The sequence below is a fragment of the Pelophylax lessonae genome (genome assembly GCF_965119305.1).
Source record: "Pelophylax lessonae genome assembly, chromosome: 2".
Lineage (NCBI taxonomy): Eukaryota > Metazoa > Chordata > Amphibia > Anura > Ranidae > Pelophylax > Pelophylax lessonae.
In genome coordinates, this window is record NC_138769.1 from 591,873,587 (window position 1) to 591,888,459 (window position 14,873).

A 14,873-nucleotide genomic window follows, 5' to 3' on the forward strand; every position below is an offset into this window, starting at 1 on the left:
GTGCTTAGCTGAGAAAACCCCTTCTCCCCTACTGAAGACTCCTGGGATGTATGACATCATTTGCTTAGGTCTGGAAACCAGGAAACAAGTAAAGAAAAGCAAATGTGATATATTTCTCTATCTATTTACTAATGCTAGCAGCATAGGAATTAAAAATAGTCAATGTTGATTGAGAAAGTAAATTTCCACTTTAAGGGAGTTAATGACACTTTACCTTATCCTGCTGCCTGTCTGTGAGCTGCCTGTGCTTGTTCACGACAATACTTCCCATTTAAGGGTCCATTCACACTAGCGCGACTTGTCAGGCGACTTGGTCGCCTGACAAGTCGCGGTCGGTCGCTCGCCATAGAGTAGTACAGGACCCGTTCTAATAGGAGCGACACAAGTCGCTCCAACTTAGAAAAAGGGTCCTGTACTACTTTGGGGCGACCTGGAGGCGACTTGCCAGGCGACCAAGTCGCCTCCAGGTCGCCCCAAAGTAGTACAGGACTTCAATTATATGGTCGCCCCAGCAAGTCGTGTCGCCCCTGTCTGAATGGGCTCTAAGGGTTAACACAGTATGGATCAATGCCAGCTATTAATTCTATATTTACCATATATCTCAAACAAGATGTTACTCCTGTTGTCTGATGCATATAGCTTCTGACATGTCCACTGTAATATAGTTACTGTCTACTCTATCACATCCTCAGCCTATTCAGATCAGATTATGCCACATTTCAGTAATCGTACGGGTTTCAGAGCAATGATTTTCCAAAAGCTTTAAGAAATTGGCGTTTTCAAAGCTTTATCTAGCTTGAGGCCCAGCAGCTGGCCAAACCTAGGAAAGAAGATTGATGTGCAATCATTTGATATTTATCAGGAACTCCTGTTGTACTTGCATGGATGTCTACTGAAGAGTAATTGCTTTGGAAATGTTATTGTAGATGATATTATGATTTGTTGGGTTCCTCTAATTGTTGTTTCCCGACCCTACAAGTGGGTGCTCAATGTCATTTGTAAATGGAAAATCACATTGCAATGTATTGGTGACGTAACAGAAAAAATACAAACAGTATGATCCGTCAGGGAAAAACAAGGAACTGCATTAATGCAGCCTTATACAAACTGATGACCTGCTGAGAAGCAAAACAAGAGTCATGCGTTCCAGACTGTGGGGAAAGAAAACAGTTGTGACAAACAGCTTTGTGCATTGAAGAGGAAGTACTCCCTGTTCTCCCTGGATGTCATAGACTTGAAAACACAAAGTGAGGAAACAGTATCTATATAGACCTGAACAAAAATACACATCATAGACGTGTTTTTTTTATTGTTTATAAAGCACTGATATGCTTTTAATTGCAGCACTTTGAAAAAAAAAAAAAAAAACCCATTAACTTTAGATATTGGTAAAAACAGCGCTTGCATATATAAACGTGACCTATACAAAGTTAATCGTGCAACCAACTATCAAGTGCTAATAGGTGAAGCACTTAAGGGCAGCTGCTATACATTGGGTAGACTTAGAAACAGATAAATATAAATATGAAACAGCTTGCCTGAAATATGAATATAAACATTTGCAGGTGCTATAATAGAAAAACAATGACTATATAATGAATAAATACAATATTGTGCAAAAATAGAAAAAATGCAATATTCCACGATTGAAAGTGCATCAGTGCTTCAAAAGTCCATAAAGGTACATTATAATGAATAAATACAATATTGTGCAAAAAAAAATATATATTTCACGATTAAAAGTACATCAGTGCTTCAAAAGTCCATAAAGGTGCATTATAATGAATAAATACAATATTGTGCAAATACAAAATTCAATATTCCACGATTGAAAGTGCATCAGTGCTTCAAAAGTCCATAAAGGTGCATTATAATGAATAAATACAATATTGTGCAAATAAAAAAATTCAATATTTCACGATTGAAAGTGCATCAGTGCTTCAAAAGTCCATAAAGGTGCATAAATGTGCTATAGAAGGTGCTTGAAAACTCATCAGCCGGTGCAGGGTGCTCAACTCCCCTTTTGTGTCCCCACTCACCAGAAGTAATGGACCCCACGGCTGTTTCAGTCTGGGGTCTAAACAGCTTAAGAGTAGTAGATATATGCCACAAATCCTCCTTGTAGATATAGCACTCCATTCCCCACCAGTAGTATGATCTTTAGAGGCTCAAAAATACAAATAGAAGGCTGCCATCATGAAGTATGTAAACACTTTGTTGCGCAAAAGGTAAAATTACTTACAAGATCAAAGTCCGACCGTACAGTTCTTCCGGGAACGTTGTTCAGGCATGAGTTCCACGGAGGACAGCATAACCGAAAATACGTCAACGCGTTTCGCCCCACCTTCCAGGGTGTCATCAAAGGACATCACCCTGAACGCGTCCAATCTCGTCTGATCTCGGAGGCTAAACAGGGTCGTGCCTGGTTAGTACCTGGATTGGAGACTGCCTGGGAATACCAGGTGCTCTAGGCTTAGCCTACGGCCACATCACCCATTTACGTTAGTCTGTCTTAAAGATGTTGTAAACCTTTAACCACCTCAATACTGGGCACTTAAACCCCCTTCCTTCCCAGACCAATTTTCAGCTTTTAGCGCTGTTGCATTTTGAATGACTAATTGGTTTCTATGCAGAGCTGCACCAGATTTTGCAATCTCCAGTTTTAGTAAATCTCCTCCTTTGTATCGATCCTGACTCACGATACTAAAAGGTCTTTTCATGTAGAAACAATGTTGGTTACACACAGATGGGTTGAGATTGCGCTGTATTTTCATTACAGTTATATTCATTGGAGTAAAGTGAAAGCACTTTTTAATACGGGCAGCAATTCATTATCAATGATAACTTTTGCACCTGTGCGCTAATATTGGGGTAGAGGATATTTTGTTGTTCATGTTTTTAGATATGATATTGCGCTGATTAATAATTATTATAACATTATGATATACTTACCTTAGAACAAAGCCCCCCCCCCCCCCCCCCAGTGCCATCTGCTCACCGGTGACAGGGCCGACATGTTCAGCCGTCTTTCTTTCTGGTTTGCGTACCCCAGCCATCTGATTGGCCGGAGCTGCGATGACATCACTCCCGCACATGCTCATGGGAGCCGGCGTTCACGGCACAGGGCTCTGAAGGAACGGCACAGGCGGCTGTTCCTTCAGAGCGCATGCGTCAGTGATGTCACTGGCTGCATGCAAAGTAAATATCTCTTAAACAGTGCAAGTTAAGGAAATATTTACAGTACCTATAGGTAAGTCTTATTATAGGCCTACCTATGGGTACAAGTTAGAAAGGGGGGTTTACAACCACTTTTAAGGCCAGTGTCCCTAACACTGGTATATTTCGCTATGCCTGTACGGAGTCACTTGTAGGACAAATATGGATAGAAAGTTACAAATCTACCAGCATGTTTGTGGATTGTGGGGGAGGCAATCACAGCTCCAAAGATGGGCTCAGGCGTGTTTGAGTTCCCATGTGCCCGATCCTGCCAGGAAACCGACACTCACTGCGCTAATCACAGGCGCTGAGACATTTCCCGATCCAGCTGCACAGCAACGGAAGGAAACTCTTGCACTGCAAGGCAATAATGCTAACAACCTATTTCATCCATAGAAAACACTACAGGCACATTGGAAATGTCTCTAATGTGGGACTGGTCATTACAGTGCATAATAAATAACATAATTCAAATAATATTGGTAAGCAGAAATAATTGGTAATGTCTCACAAGCCAGCTGATTCCTGTGGAATGGGCCTACTGTTATAGTGGCTACCCGCTAGATCTATCATCTTTTGATACTAAGAAAGTCTAAGGCTGGCCATACATAGAGCGAATTTCTTTCTTGCAGGAAAGAAACTCGCTTGATTCCCCCCCCTCAACACAGACAGTGTTGATGCAGGAATCCCCCCTGCCGGGCAAATGTCTTTTCCCAGTTGGGAAAGCCATCCCCACCAGGGGAATCCCTGCTGCTAGCGATAATCGCAAGAGAATCTGGCAGGTTGGTTGTATCCAATTTGATCAATCGATAAACTTGATACATTCAGCCTGCCCATCAATAGTTTGATGAACCGGTTGAGATTCTAACTGCTTTGGCTGGCCTAACATAATGCAGGATGTTGCTGGCCTATCTGCCTGCCTGCCTGCCTGTCTGTCTGTCTGTCTGTCTGTTAATTAAAGCTATTTGTCTTCTAATCTAATTACTGAATTCTGATTGTTGTCAGTGTTTACTACGTATTGCTCTCATTTCTCTATGGATCTCAATAATAAAGCATCCAGTTGTTGCTAAAGCCAGCCATAGATGGTTTCAATCTTTGCCGGTTCAGCAGGAACTATGTATGGCAGGCTTGGTCGATCAATAAACTTGGGTACAACCTGTCTGCTGGATTTTACATGCGATTATTGCAGGTGGCTGTTATAGCCATCAGCAGTAATCACTGTGTTCTCCCAGCAGGGACAGCTTCCACTTCCTGCAACCCATGGTTGAAGGAAAGAAATTTGCTCCATCTATGGCAGGCCTTATGCCCCGTACACCCGTGCAGATTGTCGGCCGAAAAGATTCGGCCGACGACCGATCGGCCGATTTTCGGCTTGTTAGTATGATGCTTCTGACAGCCGACAGCGCACTTTCGGCCGAAAAGAATCTGTCATGCAAGCATTAAAATTTTTGTATGCCGACACCAGAGCGGCCGATTGTTCGCCAGTCAATACAGAATTCGGCCGACAGACAGCAGATTTGCAAGACTGGGCATGCTCAGAAAAGAAAAAACACAGGGAAAGTTAACCATCACTTCTGCAGTCGGCTGTAGTCGGCGGACAAAATTCTTGTGCAGTCTTTTGCACTTTTCAACAGACACGACAGACCAGGGACAAAAGACGGCCGATCGTTCGGCCGACGATCTGCACGTGTGTATGAGGCATAACTCTTCTTCTTGGGGAAGTGTAGTTTAAAAAAAAAAAAACATTTTTACCTACTGCTGCAGTGATGTAACCCAATGTTAAAGAAGATTGTCCCACATCCTGCAGGCTGATGGTTCCTATAGAAATCTTCTCTCCAGTGACATTCGATCCTCTTCACAGCTCTGAACTTTTGGCACTACGGGATCAATAGCTTCGGGTCTAACATTATAATGCATTTCAGAATCTCCTGAACTGACTTTTATCAGTGGAGGAGAGGATGGGCTGTCATTGGGAGTTTCTAAAATGTACTGCTGGGGTAGACCTGAAGCTATGAACACCCGCAGTGCCAGTAGTTAAGAGCTGTGAAGAGTACCGGACATCATTAGACAGGAGATTTCCACCAAAACCATCAGGCTGTAGGATGTGGGGCATTACAAGTAAGTTATGTAACTGCAGCAGTAGGTGAAAAAAAAGAACTAAACTCACTTTAAAGCCTGCCATACATGGGTCAAACTTCGAAAGAATTTTCTTTCGAAAATCATAGCTAAGAATTTTTGTTTGACGTTTGCACCATTAGTGAGATGCTGGAACAGTAGATTTTTGTGCACCCATTGATATTGAGTGATCAGCATGTTGGAAATGTTTTGAAAAATGAACAAATTTTTAATCAATGATGAGAGAATCGTTCAAGAAATATAAGCGAAAAAAGAAATGCTTACGAGCTGTGACCTGGAAGGAAAAGAAGATTCCCGGCCACAAAATGTATTTTCTGTAGCAACATGAGGTGAAATTGAAGGCTTGGCTGGTTGAATTTTGATATCAATGGTGGCACCATCGAATTGCAAAACTCTAAAATTTTAATTCTACCCATGTATGGCCTGCATTAATCTACCTTAAAAACAAACAGTTGAGAAAGGATAGTTTGAAATTGACTGGATGCAGCCAAGACAGACAGACCTTAATTGGCAAATGAGATGCCAGGTCATTAAATGAACCCGTTGACCTAGAATATTGCACATTGTCAAAGATAATTTGCTTTTTACCTGTGACCAACCTGGGGTTATAAGAAATACCATTTTGGAGCAATGTTGACAAGTCTCTGCTATTCATCAGCCCAGATAAGGTTTAGATCCCACCTCATTACTACAGTCCTGAGCACAGCATAGGGTTATTGCAGCGGGCAGCATGTACATCTAGGCCATGACAACAGCCCAGGACTCCAGGATTCCATTTCACTTAGTTCTTAGTGACAGCTTCTCTAAACACAGATCCTACACATCAATCAGTATTAGATAAGGTTACAAACCTGTTTGTCAGCACCAGAGACAAAAAATAAATAAAGTAACTGCCAGCCATTGCTGCTCTTCTCTGGAATGCTGGACATCAGAAATGGTAAGAGGGAAGGATCTCGATAATAGTTTATCTTGGAATTTCCCACTTCTTCATCTTGATTTACATTTGCTTGTGTTCTGCTGCCCTCGCGTGGGCTCATACAGATTACATGAAGCAAGACTTCATTTCCATGTAATCATGCTAAGCTCATCAAAATGCATCGCAGTACTGTATAAAGAAGATTTAAAACCTCTTCCAAACATCCATTGCTAAGTCTCAGAAATCTGCTTTTACTGGCTGTACAATTTTTAATGTACACAGAAAATTTTATATCAGAATGAACATAATATCCAATAACTGTTCCCAAGAGCTTTGCTAGAATGCAGCTTTCTTAAAGGCTAAGTTCACCTTTAGAACATATTACATGTTACATCCTTCCTTATGGCATAACATGTTCCAGCACCCCCTAAGCCACTTCCCTGTAACAGCAGGCTGGGGTTTTTCTCCATCGCAGCCGCTGTCACTTCTACAATTGTTGCAGGGCTCTGCCTGCACAGGCATGTCATTGATTCACATGGATCTGTGAATTAACAAACTACAAGTCCTCTCTTTTACCACGGCAGACAGCTTTATTTCTCAATAGACTGAATATGTTGAGCAGCGTGCTTCCTCCAGCTTTTTAACTGAAAGGCTGTACATAGGTATGGGCAGAAAGCTGGAGGGAGAGTGTGCAGGAGCCTGACATTACACCTGTTATAAACTGTAGGTAAAATTCATTAATGCACATTTTTTTTTCTCTGCAAAATTATTTTTTTCTGAACTTAGCCTTTAAAATATAGGGGGGAAGGTTTTGCCACCTTTTTAGCCAACAGTTATCTCTTTAAACAGTCTTGGGCTGGCTTTTTTTAAGAGGATTTCTACATTCATATTGTGAAGAACTCTGCAAATTGGTAGCTAATATTGTTTGCTGTAACTACTGTTTGCATTGATAGTAGAGCTATGTTCAGCTTGTGGGCAGATAAGGTTGGCAGTAAGATAACTGTAGGTATTTAAGTCTTTGATGCACTTCAATTGTTTCCGCCATTTTTTTTTCTCAATAACAAGGAATGCAGCTAATTGGTTTTAGCTCGCCATATATTATATAATTTTCCTATTTAATTTCCTTTAGATTTACCTTCAACTGTCTAGTGCAAGGGCTGCCTGATTGCATACAAATTGAAAATGTTTAGGTTTGACCTCATTATATATGATTTATGATTTTTGTTAATCTAAAGGAAAATTGTACAAGAGAATTGTATAATGTATGGCCAGTGAAACTACACTTTTGCTACAGAAATCCCCAGCTTCCTTAAACTAATCTAACCTAACCCCCCCCCCCCCCCACCACCACCAACACCACCAGCCTAGTACACACTTACCTCCTTTTCTGAGTCTTCATTCTGCATGCAAAAGTCTCCTGCTGTAGATGTACCTGCCATAGCACTATTACTTGTCATGGCATAGTACTCTAGCATCTTTATTGTAGGAGTACTGCTTCGTTCATGTCTGTGGGCAGGGGTGGGTGGGTGACGTGCAAACCTGGCCAGCACGTGGGGATATTTCTGCATCCAGTATGTAAACACTTTGGGGATCACCACTGCCAGAGAGGGTGGAGGGTAAGGGGTTCTACGATTAAGCCTCAAAAAGGACGAAACACATCTGAGGAGTTCTCTACAGGTTGAGAATAGGAGCTGATGCCACCTTCTACCCATCTAAGTCCCATTTATGCAACAGGGAGTCAGTGTCTGTGTGCAGGCGGCCACCATTTTGTTGAAGTCTACTGGATGACAAGCATATTCTGTCTATTCGCTTGCTAATATTACTAACACATGTTTGGGGGGGGGGGGGGGATCATTCGAGAGACATTATTTTTATTACCTTGGTGTGGGGTGATAGCAAAAGTGTGATTTCCCTTAAAGCCTTTGTCCACAGCATAGAGCCAGTGATGATGAACCTTGGCACCCCAGATGTTTTGAAACTAACTTTCCCATGATGCTCAACTACACTGCAGAGTGAATGAGCATCATGGGAATGTAGTTCCAAAACATCTGGGGTGCCAAGGTTCACCATCACTGGCATAGACTGTTGCAGTTTACATTTAAACAAATATCCACCTTGATCTGTTCCTACAAAACCAGCAGGCCATTCTTGTCCTCCTACAGGACACTCCTACATATACCCCATCTCTCCTCCATAGCACGCTCCAGAAGGACAAAAATATCATGCTATAGGAACTAATACAGAATTTGAGGCAGGAGCTGGGCATGTCAATAGGGGAGAAAAAAACAAAACAAAATCATACCCCAGCAGAGAATCTTGCTTTTACTTCTAAAAAAAGACTTCTTACAAGATGGAACGTGAGCCCAACAGAATTTTCTCTTCAGTATTGGTGGCTGGTGGAATTGGCCTACTCTTTCAAAGTCCTTTTGGCCAGATACTTTAAGTTTACCGTATAATCTGGAGGCAGTGCCACAACCAAACTGACCATCTATTATGCCAGATTCTGCCCACAACACGGGGGGGGGGGGGGGGGGGTTACTGTGGTCCCCTCTGTTGAGTAGGTGTGTGAAATAAATGAAATCAGGAGTATGGAGGGATGACTCACCTTAGGCAATCACAAAAGCTTTCTCATATGGACTCCTGAATTCTGCCAACAGCGCAGAATACACCCTTCACACTAACCCTTCTGTACTAACATCATATCAACTAGATCTAATTTATTATTCTCTCGGAGAAACCTATAAAAAATCTCCCCCTTGACTCTCTCCTTCTCTGTCTCTTCTTATCACCAGGCTGATAATCAACATTTAGGATTCATGGTTGTGTGCACCTTTATTTCATACTGACATACATGTGGTTCTGAACATTCTGTTTTTTTTTTTATCCATATGTTGTTGCTTGTGATTCATCTCTTAATGCTGATTCTAAAAGTTATAAAAAAGATAATATCTTCTTGTCCCCACATACCAATATAGGGAAAAGTATAGAGCCCTGAGTGAGGAATGTGCTCCTCATGTTTTAGTAGCTACAGTGTGAGTTCTGATTGTACACCTTTTAAGCTGCTAGTGAAAGGCCAACTGAGCTTTATAGCCATTTTATTTTTTTACAGTTTGCTGTTTCATATTTTCATAATGGCATTTCCTGTACAGATTTGTATGCACGCCCTTCAGTAACAGTCTGTCTATGATATGTATGCAGCCAGTATGAAGTGTGTGTGTGTTCGCAGTGGTAGGCAGCCTCTGCTATTGTGGAGCTGCAAGGCCCATGGGGCATTGCAAAACCATGGCAGCCACAGGCATGATGGGATTTGTAGTTTCACCACAGCTGGAGTGTTAAACATCCCTTCTATAACATGTGTTTAAGAAGCAAAATATCTGTTCCTATTTGTAAATATATTTACCCTTCTCACATGCACTACTGCTATCATTTTAAATGCCAGATAACAAACTGCTGGAGTCATTGACCCCTGTAATTTAATTTAAGCCAGTAATAGACAGTTTGAATCTTGGCCAGATCAGCAGGGATGGGCCGAGATTCTAACCATATATGGGCAGGCTGATTGTACCCAAGTTGATTGATCAAAAAAAAAAAAAAATTAATCTGACATACTGGTTGTACCCAAGTTGATCAACTTAGGTACAACCAGCATGTCAGATTTTTCATGTGATTATTGCCAGCGGCTTATGCCCTTAAAGCGGTTGTAAACCTAAAATAAAAAAAAAAAAATAAAAAAACCTGCAAGACAAAGGCATAATGAGCTAGCATGCATCGCATACTAGCTCATTCTGAATTACTTACCTTAGAACGAAGCCCTGACACGGACCCCCAGACACCGCTGGGGGCGCTGACATGATCCCACTGCGTCTCTTCCGGAGTCGGCGGCTCCGGCGCTGTGATTGGCCGGAGCCGCGATGATGTCACTCCCGCGCATGCGGGAGTCATTTTCCGGCTAGCTCCCGGCAAGGGAAGCTGAAGGTCCGCCGTACTTTCAAAGTGCATGCGCCGCTCGCGTGAGCGGCTGCATGCACTGCAAATATCTCCCAAATTAATTGTACCTACAGGTAAGCCTTATTATAGGCTTACCTGTAGTTAAAAGTGAAAAAAGCGGTATACTACCGCTTTAACAATAATCACTGTGTGTTCTCCTGGCAGGGATTGCACCCCCCTACCACCAGGAGAACACAATAGCTCGGCAGGAGGGAGTCCCCCATCAACACTGACTGTGGTAATGGGGGAATCTAGCGATTTTCTTGTCTGCCAACTGTGGTTGCAGGAAAGAAAATCGCATCACTTGTGACCAGCTTTAGTCACCCTTGGTTTGTTTTTCTTCTACTTTGATGCAGAATGTATAGTTCATGAGTGTCCATAGTCTTCACAGATATATATATATATATATATATATATATATATATATATATATATATATATATATATATATATACACATATATACATAAAATTTCAGCTGAATATAAAAATCCCAGCACTTTTGATTTACTAAAACTGGAGAGTGAAAAATCTGGTGCAGCTTTAAATAGAAACCAATCAGCTTCCAGGTTTTATTGTCAAAGCTTAATTGAACAAGCTGAAGATAGAAGCCGAATGGTTTCTATGCAGAGCTGCACCAGATTTTGCACTCTCCAGTTTGAGTAAATCCTATGTAGTATACTGTACTGAATTATAATCTATACACCCAAATTTATTTACAGTCATAAAAGATTTGTTCTGTTCACAATAGGAACATATAAAACACAAGTTGCTGGAACCCATTTGTGTTGCTCTGACATGTGATGGACCAGTTTGCATCTCGCCTCTCCTAAGTTATATGCTTACGATCCTACATGTTGGATGTTTGTGTAAAGCTTCCTGCGGCAACATCTCCTGTTTCTGCATTCTGTGTACTTCCATTGATCTGCATTTTTTTAAAAGTTTCAAGCTGCAGCCCTGCATCTTGAGACACAAACATTGAGAAGGCAATTAAACAGCTAAACGCTTGAAGTGAGACATTTCTTACATTTCTCTTTTAATGGCCAGTGGTGCTCTTAATATTTATAGAAGTGATTTTTGTTTTAGCAACTTTGGTTTTCATATTTGAAAATGGCTACACGGTACCATGTTTTACACCACAAGTCTTGGTTGCATACATTTGCAATAATATGTGGAAGCTGCATTAGGGAAGCTCTGTAATTAGAAACCCCTATCTAACCGATGAGAACACCAATAATGGAACTTATATAAACACCAAAAAACTGAAAGCTGCCACATTTCTTTACATCTTTTTATCATTTTGTATTTTACAATGATATTTTATTTTTGTCTCTTAGGAATTCTTGCTCAGAGGATGTTTGTTATGCTGCCGTGTGGAGGACTTGGGGTGAGTCTCTCTAACGATCGTAAGGAATTTTTTGCTATGATACAGTATATATTTGATAAACCTTGTTTAATTAAGGTATAGACCCAATAAGATTCCTTCTCTGTGTAGAGGTGTGTTAGATGTTTTGGGAATATGTTCTACCTTTGGCAATTTATAGCAGAAGAAACGTTGCTGAAGCAATCAAAACTTAAAGGTGTTTTTGTTAGCTTCCACTTCTAGCCATGCTTTAATTTGTTCTACAGGCAATAACTTTTATTTCATAAAAGTTAATAAACTAATAATAAAAATTAAAACATTTTAATGATACAAATTAAAAAATGTATTAAAAATAAAAGGCATTTAATAATGGTAAGGGTGGGATTTAACCAGTAGTAACCTGTAACCTGTTGTCATTTGTTTGGGAATAGCGAATACGGTATTTGATTGCTCCTATACTGCATTTACATCACATCTGTACCATAAGCACTCGGGCTCATAGAATGATCTTTTGCTTCTTTCTTTTCGTGATTTCACCATATATTTCTCTCAGATGGAGTAACACCTATATATCTCACAGTTTGTGCTGACAGTGGGACACTTTGAAGTCAATCTCTTCAAGATTGCACCTCTTTATAGAGACAGTAGGAATGCATGTTCCCAACTGTCCCCTTTGATAGTCTCCCAGATATAATGGTACATTAGAAGTCATGTTCCTTATCCTTCAGGGAAATATGGGAGTCTTTCATCTAACACATGGAATACATGAAAACACATTCTTTTACTCTTAACTGTTAAGCTGACTAAGAGCATTTAGGATATATATATATATATATATATATATATATATATATATATATATATATATATATATATATATATATATATATAATATATAAGGATATCTAAAGTCAAAACAGCTTTTTTTTTTTTTCTTTTTTCATTTTTGATAAAGTAGGTAAAGGTTAAAACCACATGTTTTAGTTTTTGTTTTTTTGCCATCGCTGTCTAATTAGGGAAATTTTGCTTTACTTCCTGGTATGTAGACTCAACAGAAAGTGTGATATCTTTCCAATGTAAGGGAAATCTCCTCTTAGACAGTTGTCAGGGAGACAAGCATTCCTATTGGTAGTTATCTCCTCTATTCTTGTGCTGGTGGCAACTTCCAAATTATGAATTTTTTACTAACTTTTATTTCTGGTAATATTGATGTTCAGGACATTTAGACAGAGTGAAACTTCCTAATGGAGACACAGACAGCAATAAAACATGTTGCCTTTCGTTGTACTTAAAATATGATACTGGTCTGTGATTATATCCGAATAATTGGCATTCCAACTCATCACTATGCATCATGGACTCTACGGCGAGTTGCACTGTCTTCTGCGAGGACCCTGGCCAGATAAACTCACTTGTCCCCATAACTGTCCCATGAGTGATTCACCCAAAGCTGAGCCTTGTGCCAGCTAAACCTCAGGGGATGATTGAGTTAAGGCCTCACACATGGCTTTGATTAGTCTAGAATCCCCCAGGTTTTTCCGTGTCTCCTTTGTTATTTCCCTGGCGCTGACGCGACTCTGATGAAAACAAGATGTTTCACGGGAAATGAAAGAAGAAGAAGAAGAAAAAAAAGATAAAATAAATTCCTTTCCAGTGCGTTTATTCCTAAAAACAAACCATAATTGAGATCAGAGGCACGGGCAGGCACTGGCTTTGAGGCTCCTGCCTCACCCAAAATCATTAAGCGCTTTATCCATAAGCACTTGAAGATCTAGCTCTGAGTATCCTCGGGTAATACAGTCAGACACTCTAGTGTTGGGTTACCAACTGGCATTTGGAAAATACATTTCTAATGACACAGTGTGTCAACCAGGAACTTAGTCAACAAGAGAATGATAAAAAATGACTTGTTTGACACAATATGATCTTTGCTATTATGATTTGATGTTACCCTATTCTATTATTTCTCCCCATGGTGTATATGGTACAGTTGTGCTTATCTTCTAAAATGCTGTTAAATCTTTGCCCTAGAAATTAACTTACCAAAACCAGGATCTGCACTGTTATAGGGAAAATATAGAAGTACTATTTGTGCCCAAGCAGCACCCTGAAAAATTAAAAATTTCTCTTTCGTTCATTGACGGACACAGCTCCTGTTCTTCTTAACCATTGGGTTATACTGCCCCCTACAGGAGTAGGACACTAGGCAGAAAGAAAGTCCGGCTGCGCCTATGGGCAGTCCCCTGGGGTATACTCCCTCTCTCTGCTATAGGTACTCCTCTCTCCTTGCTGGAATCTCTGGTCCTGGCATTTTTTTCTTTTTAGATGGTGGGCGCAGGGATTGTAGCTGTGCGTGAGACCTTAAAGATGGAGGATGCAGCTGAAGCTGCGGCAGAGGCACAGGTTCCCTTTGGCATTCACAAGCCATCCAGAGCGGAAAACGTGTTCTCTTTTCCCTCCTATTTTGACAAGTGTCACTAAATAGTGAGGATGACCAAAGCGTCCCCTTGAGGTCCCTAAGCGATTTTGCTAGGCGACACCCCTGTGAGGAGCCCCTTCTTAAGAAGTGGACTGTTCCACTTGTGATGGACCCTCTAGTTTCCAGATTGAACAGGCAACCATGATTCCGGTTGAAGAGTCCCCAGCCTTTATGGACCCAGCTGACAGGAAGGCGGAGGCTGTGGTCCGCAATATGTACATCCTGGCTGGTTTGGCACTGAGGCCAATAGTCACCAATGCCCTGGTGTCGCAGACTCTGACCAAATGGGCTAGGCTTTTGCGTAGTGACCTGGAGTGGGAGTAGCTCCCCCCTGCCTTTGCTGAGCTGGCGGACCAGCTGGTCCAGGGGCTGCAGTTTCTCTGTGATGTCTCTTTGGAATGCGGCTCCCCAAGTGGCTCGGCTGTTTGTTTTGGCAGTGGTCGTTTGGCGTGTCTATTTGTTCAAATGCTGGTCTGCAGACCAGACTTCTAAAAAGGCCTTGACTGATCTTCCCTTTCAAGGAGATCGCCTGTTTGGTGCTACCCTGGATGACATCATTAAAGGTCTCACATGGGGGAAGAGTACCTTTCTTCCGCAGGCTACTAAGGGCAACGACCCTCATCGTAGACATGGGCCCTCCTTCTCTGCTTATACGTTTTTTTTGTCCCTCATGGTCAAATGACAAGGAATCGGAGCCCTTCGGGGCCTCCTTTGGAGGATCCACGTGAACTTGGTCTGGCAAGTCAAGATCGGGCTTCTCCAGACCTGCAGACAAGG

The 14,873-nt window shown here is 41.3% G+C and overlaps 1 protein-coding gene across 8 annotated transcripts in view; it reads left to right on the top strand.

The window, feature by feature from the left end:
- Positions 1-14,873, top strand: part of HDAC7 (histone deacetylase 7) — a 597,866-nt gene that overhangs the window by 556,476 nt on the left and 26,517 nt on the right. For all 8 annotated transcript variants that reach the window (XM_082245365.1, XM_082245362.1, XM_082245366.1 and 5 more), the window contains one exon: positions 11,592-11,641. In XM_082245365.1, the coding sequence (XP_082101491.1) occupies positions 11,592-11,641 (50 nt within the window). The remainder of the gene's footprint in view (positions 1-11,591; positions 11,642-14,873) is intronic.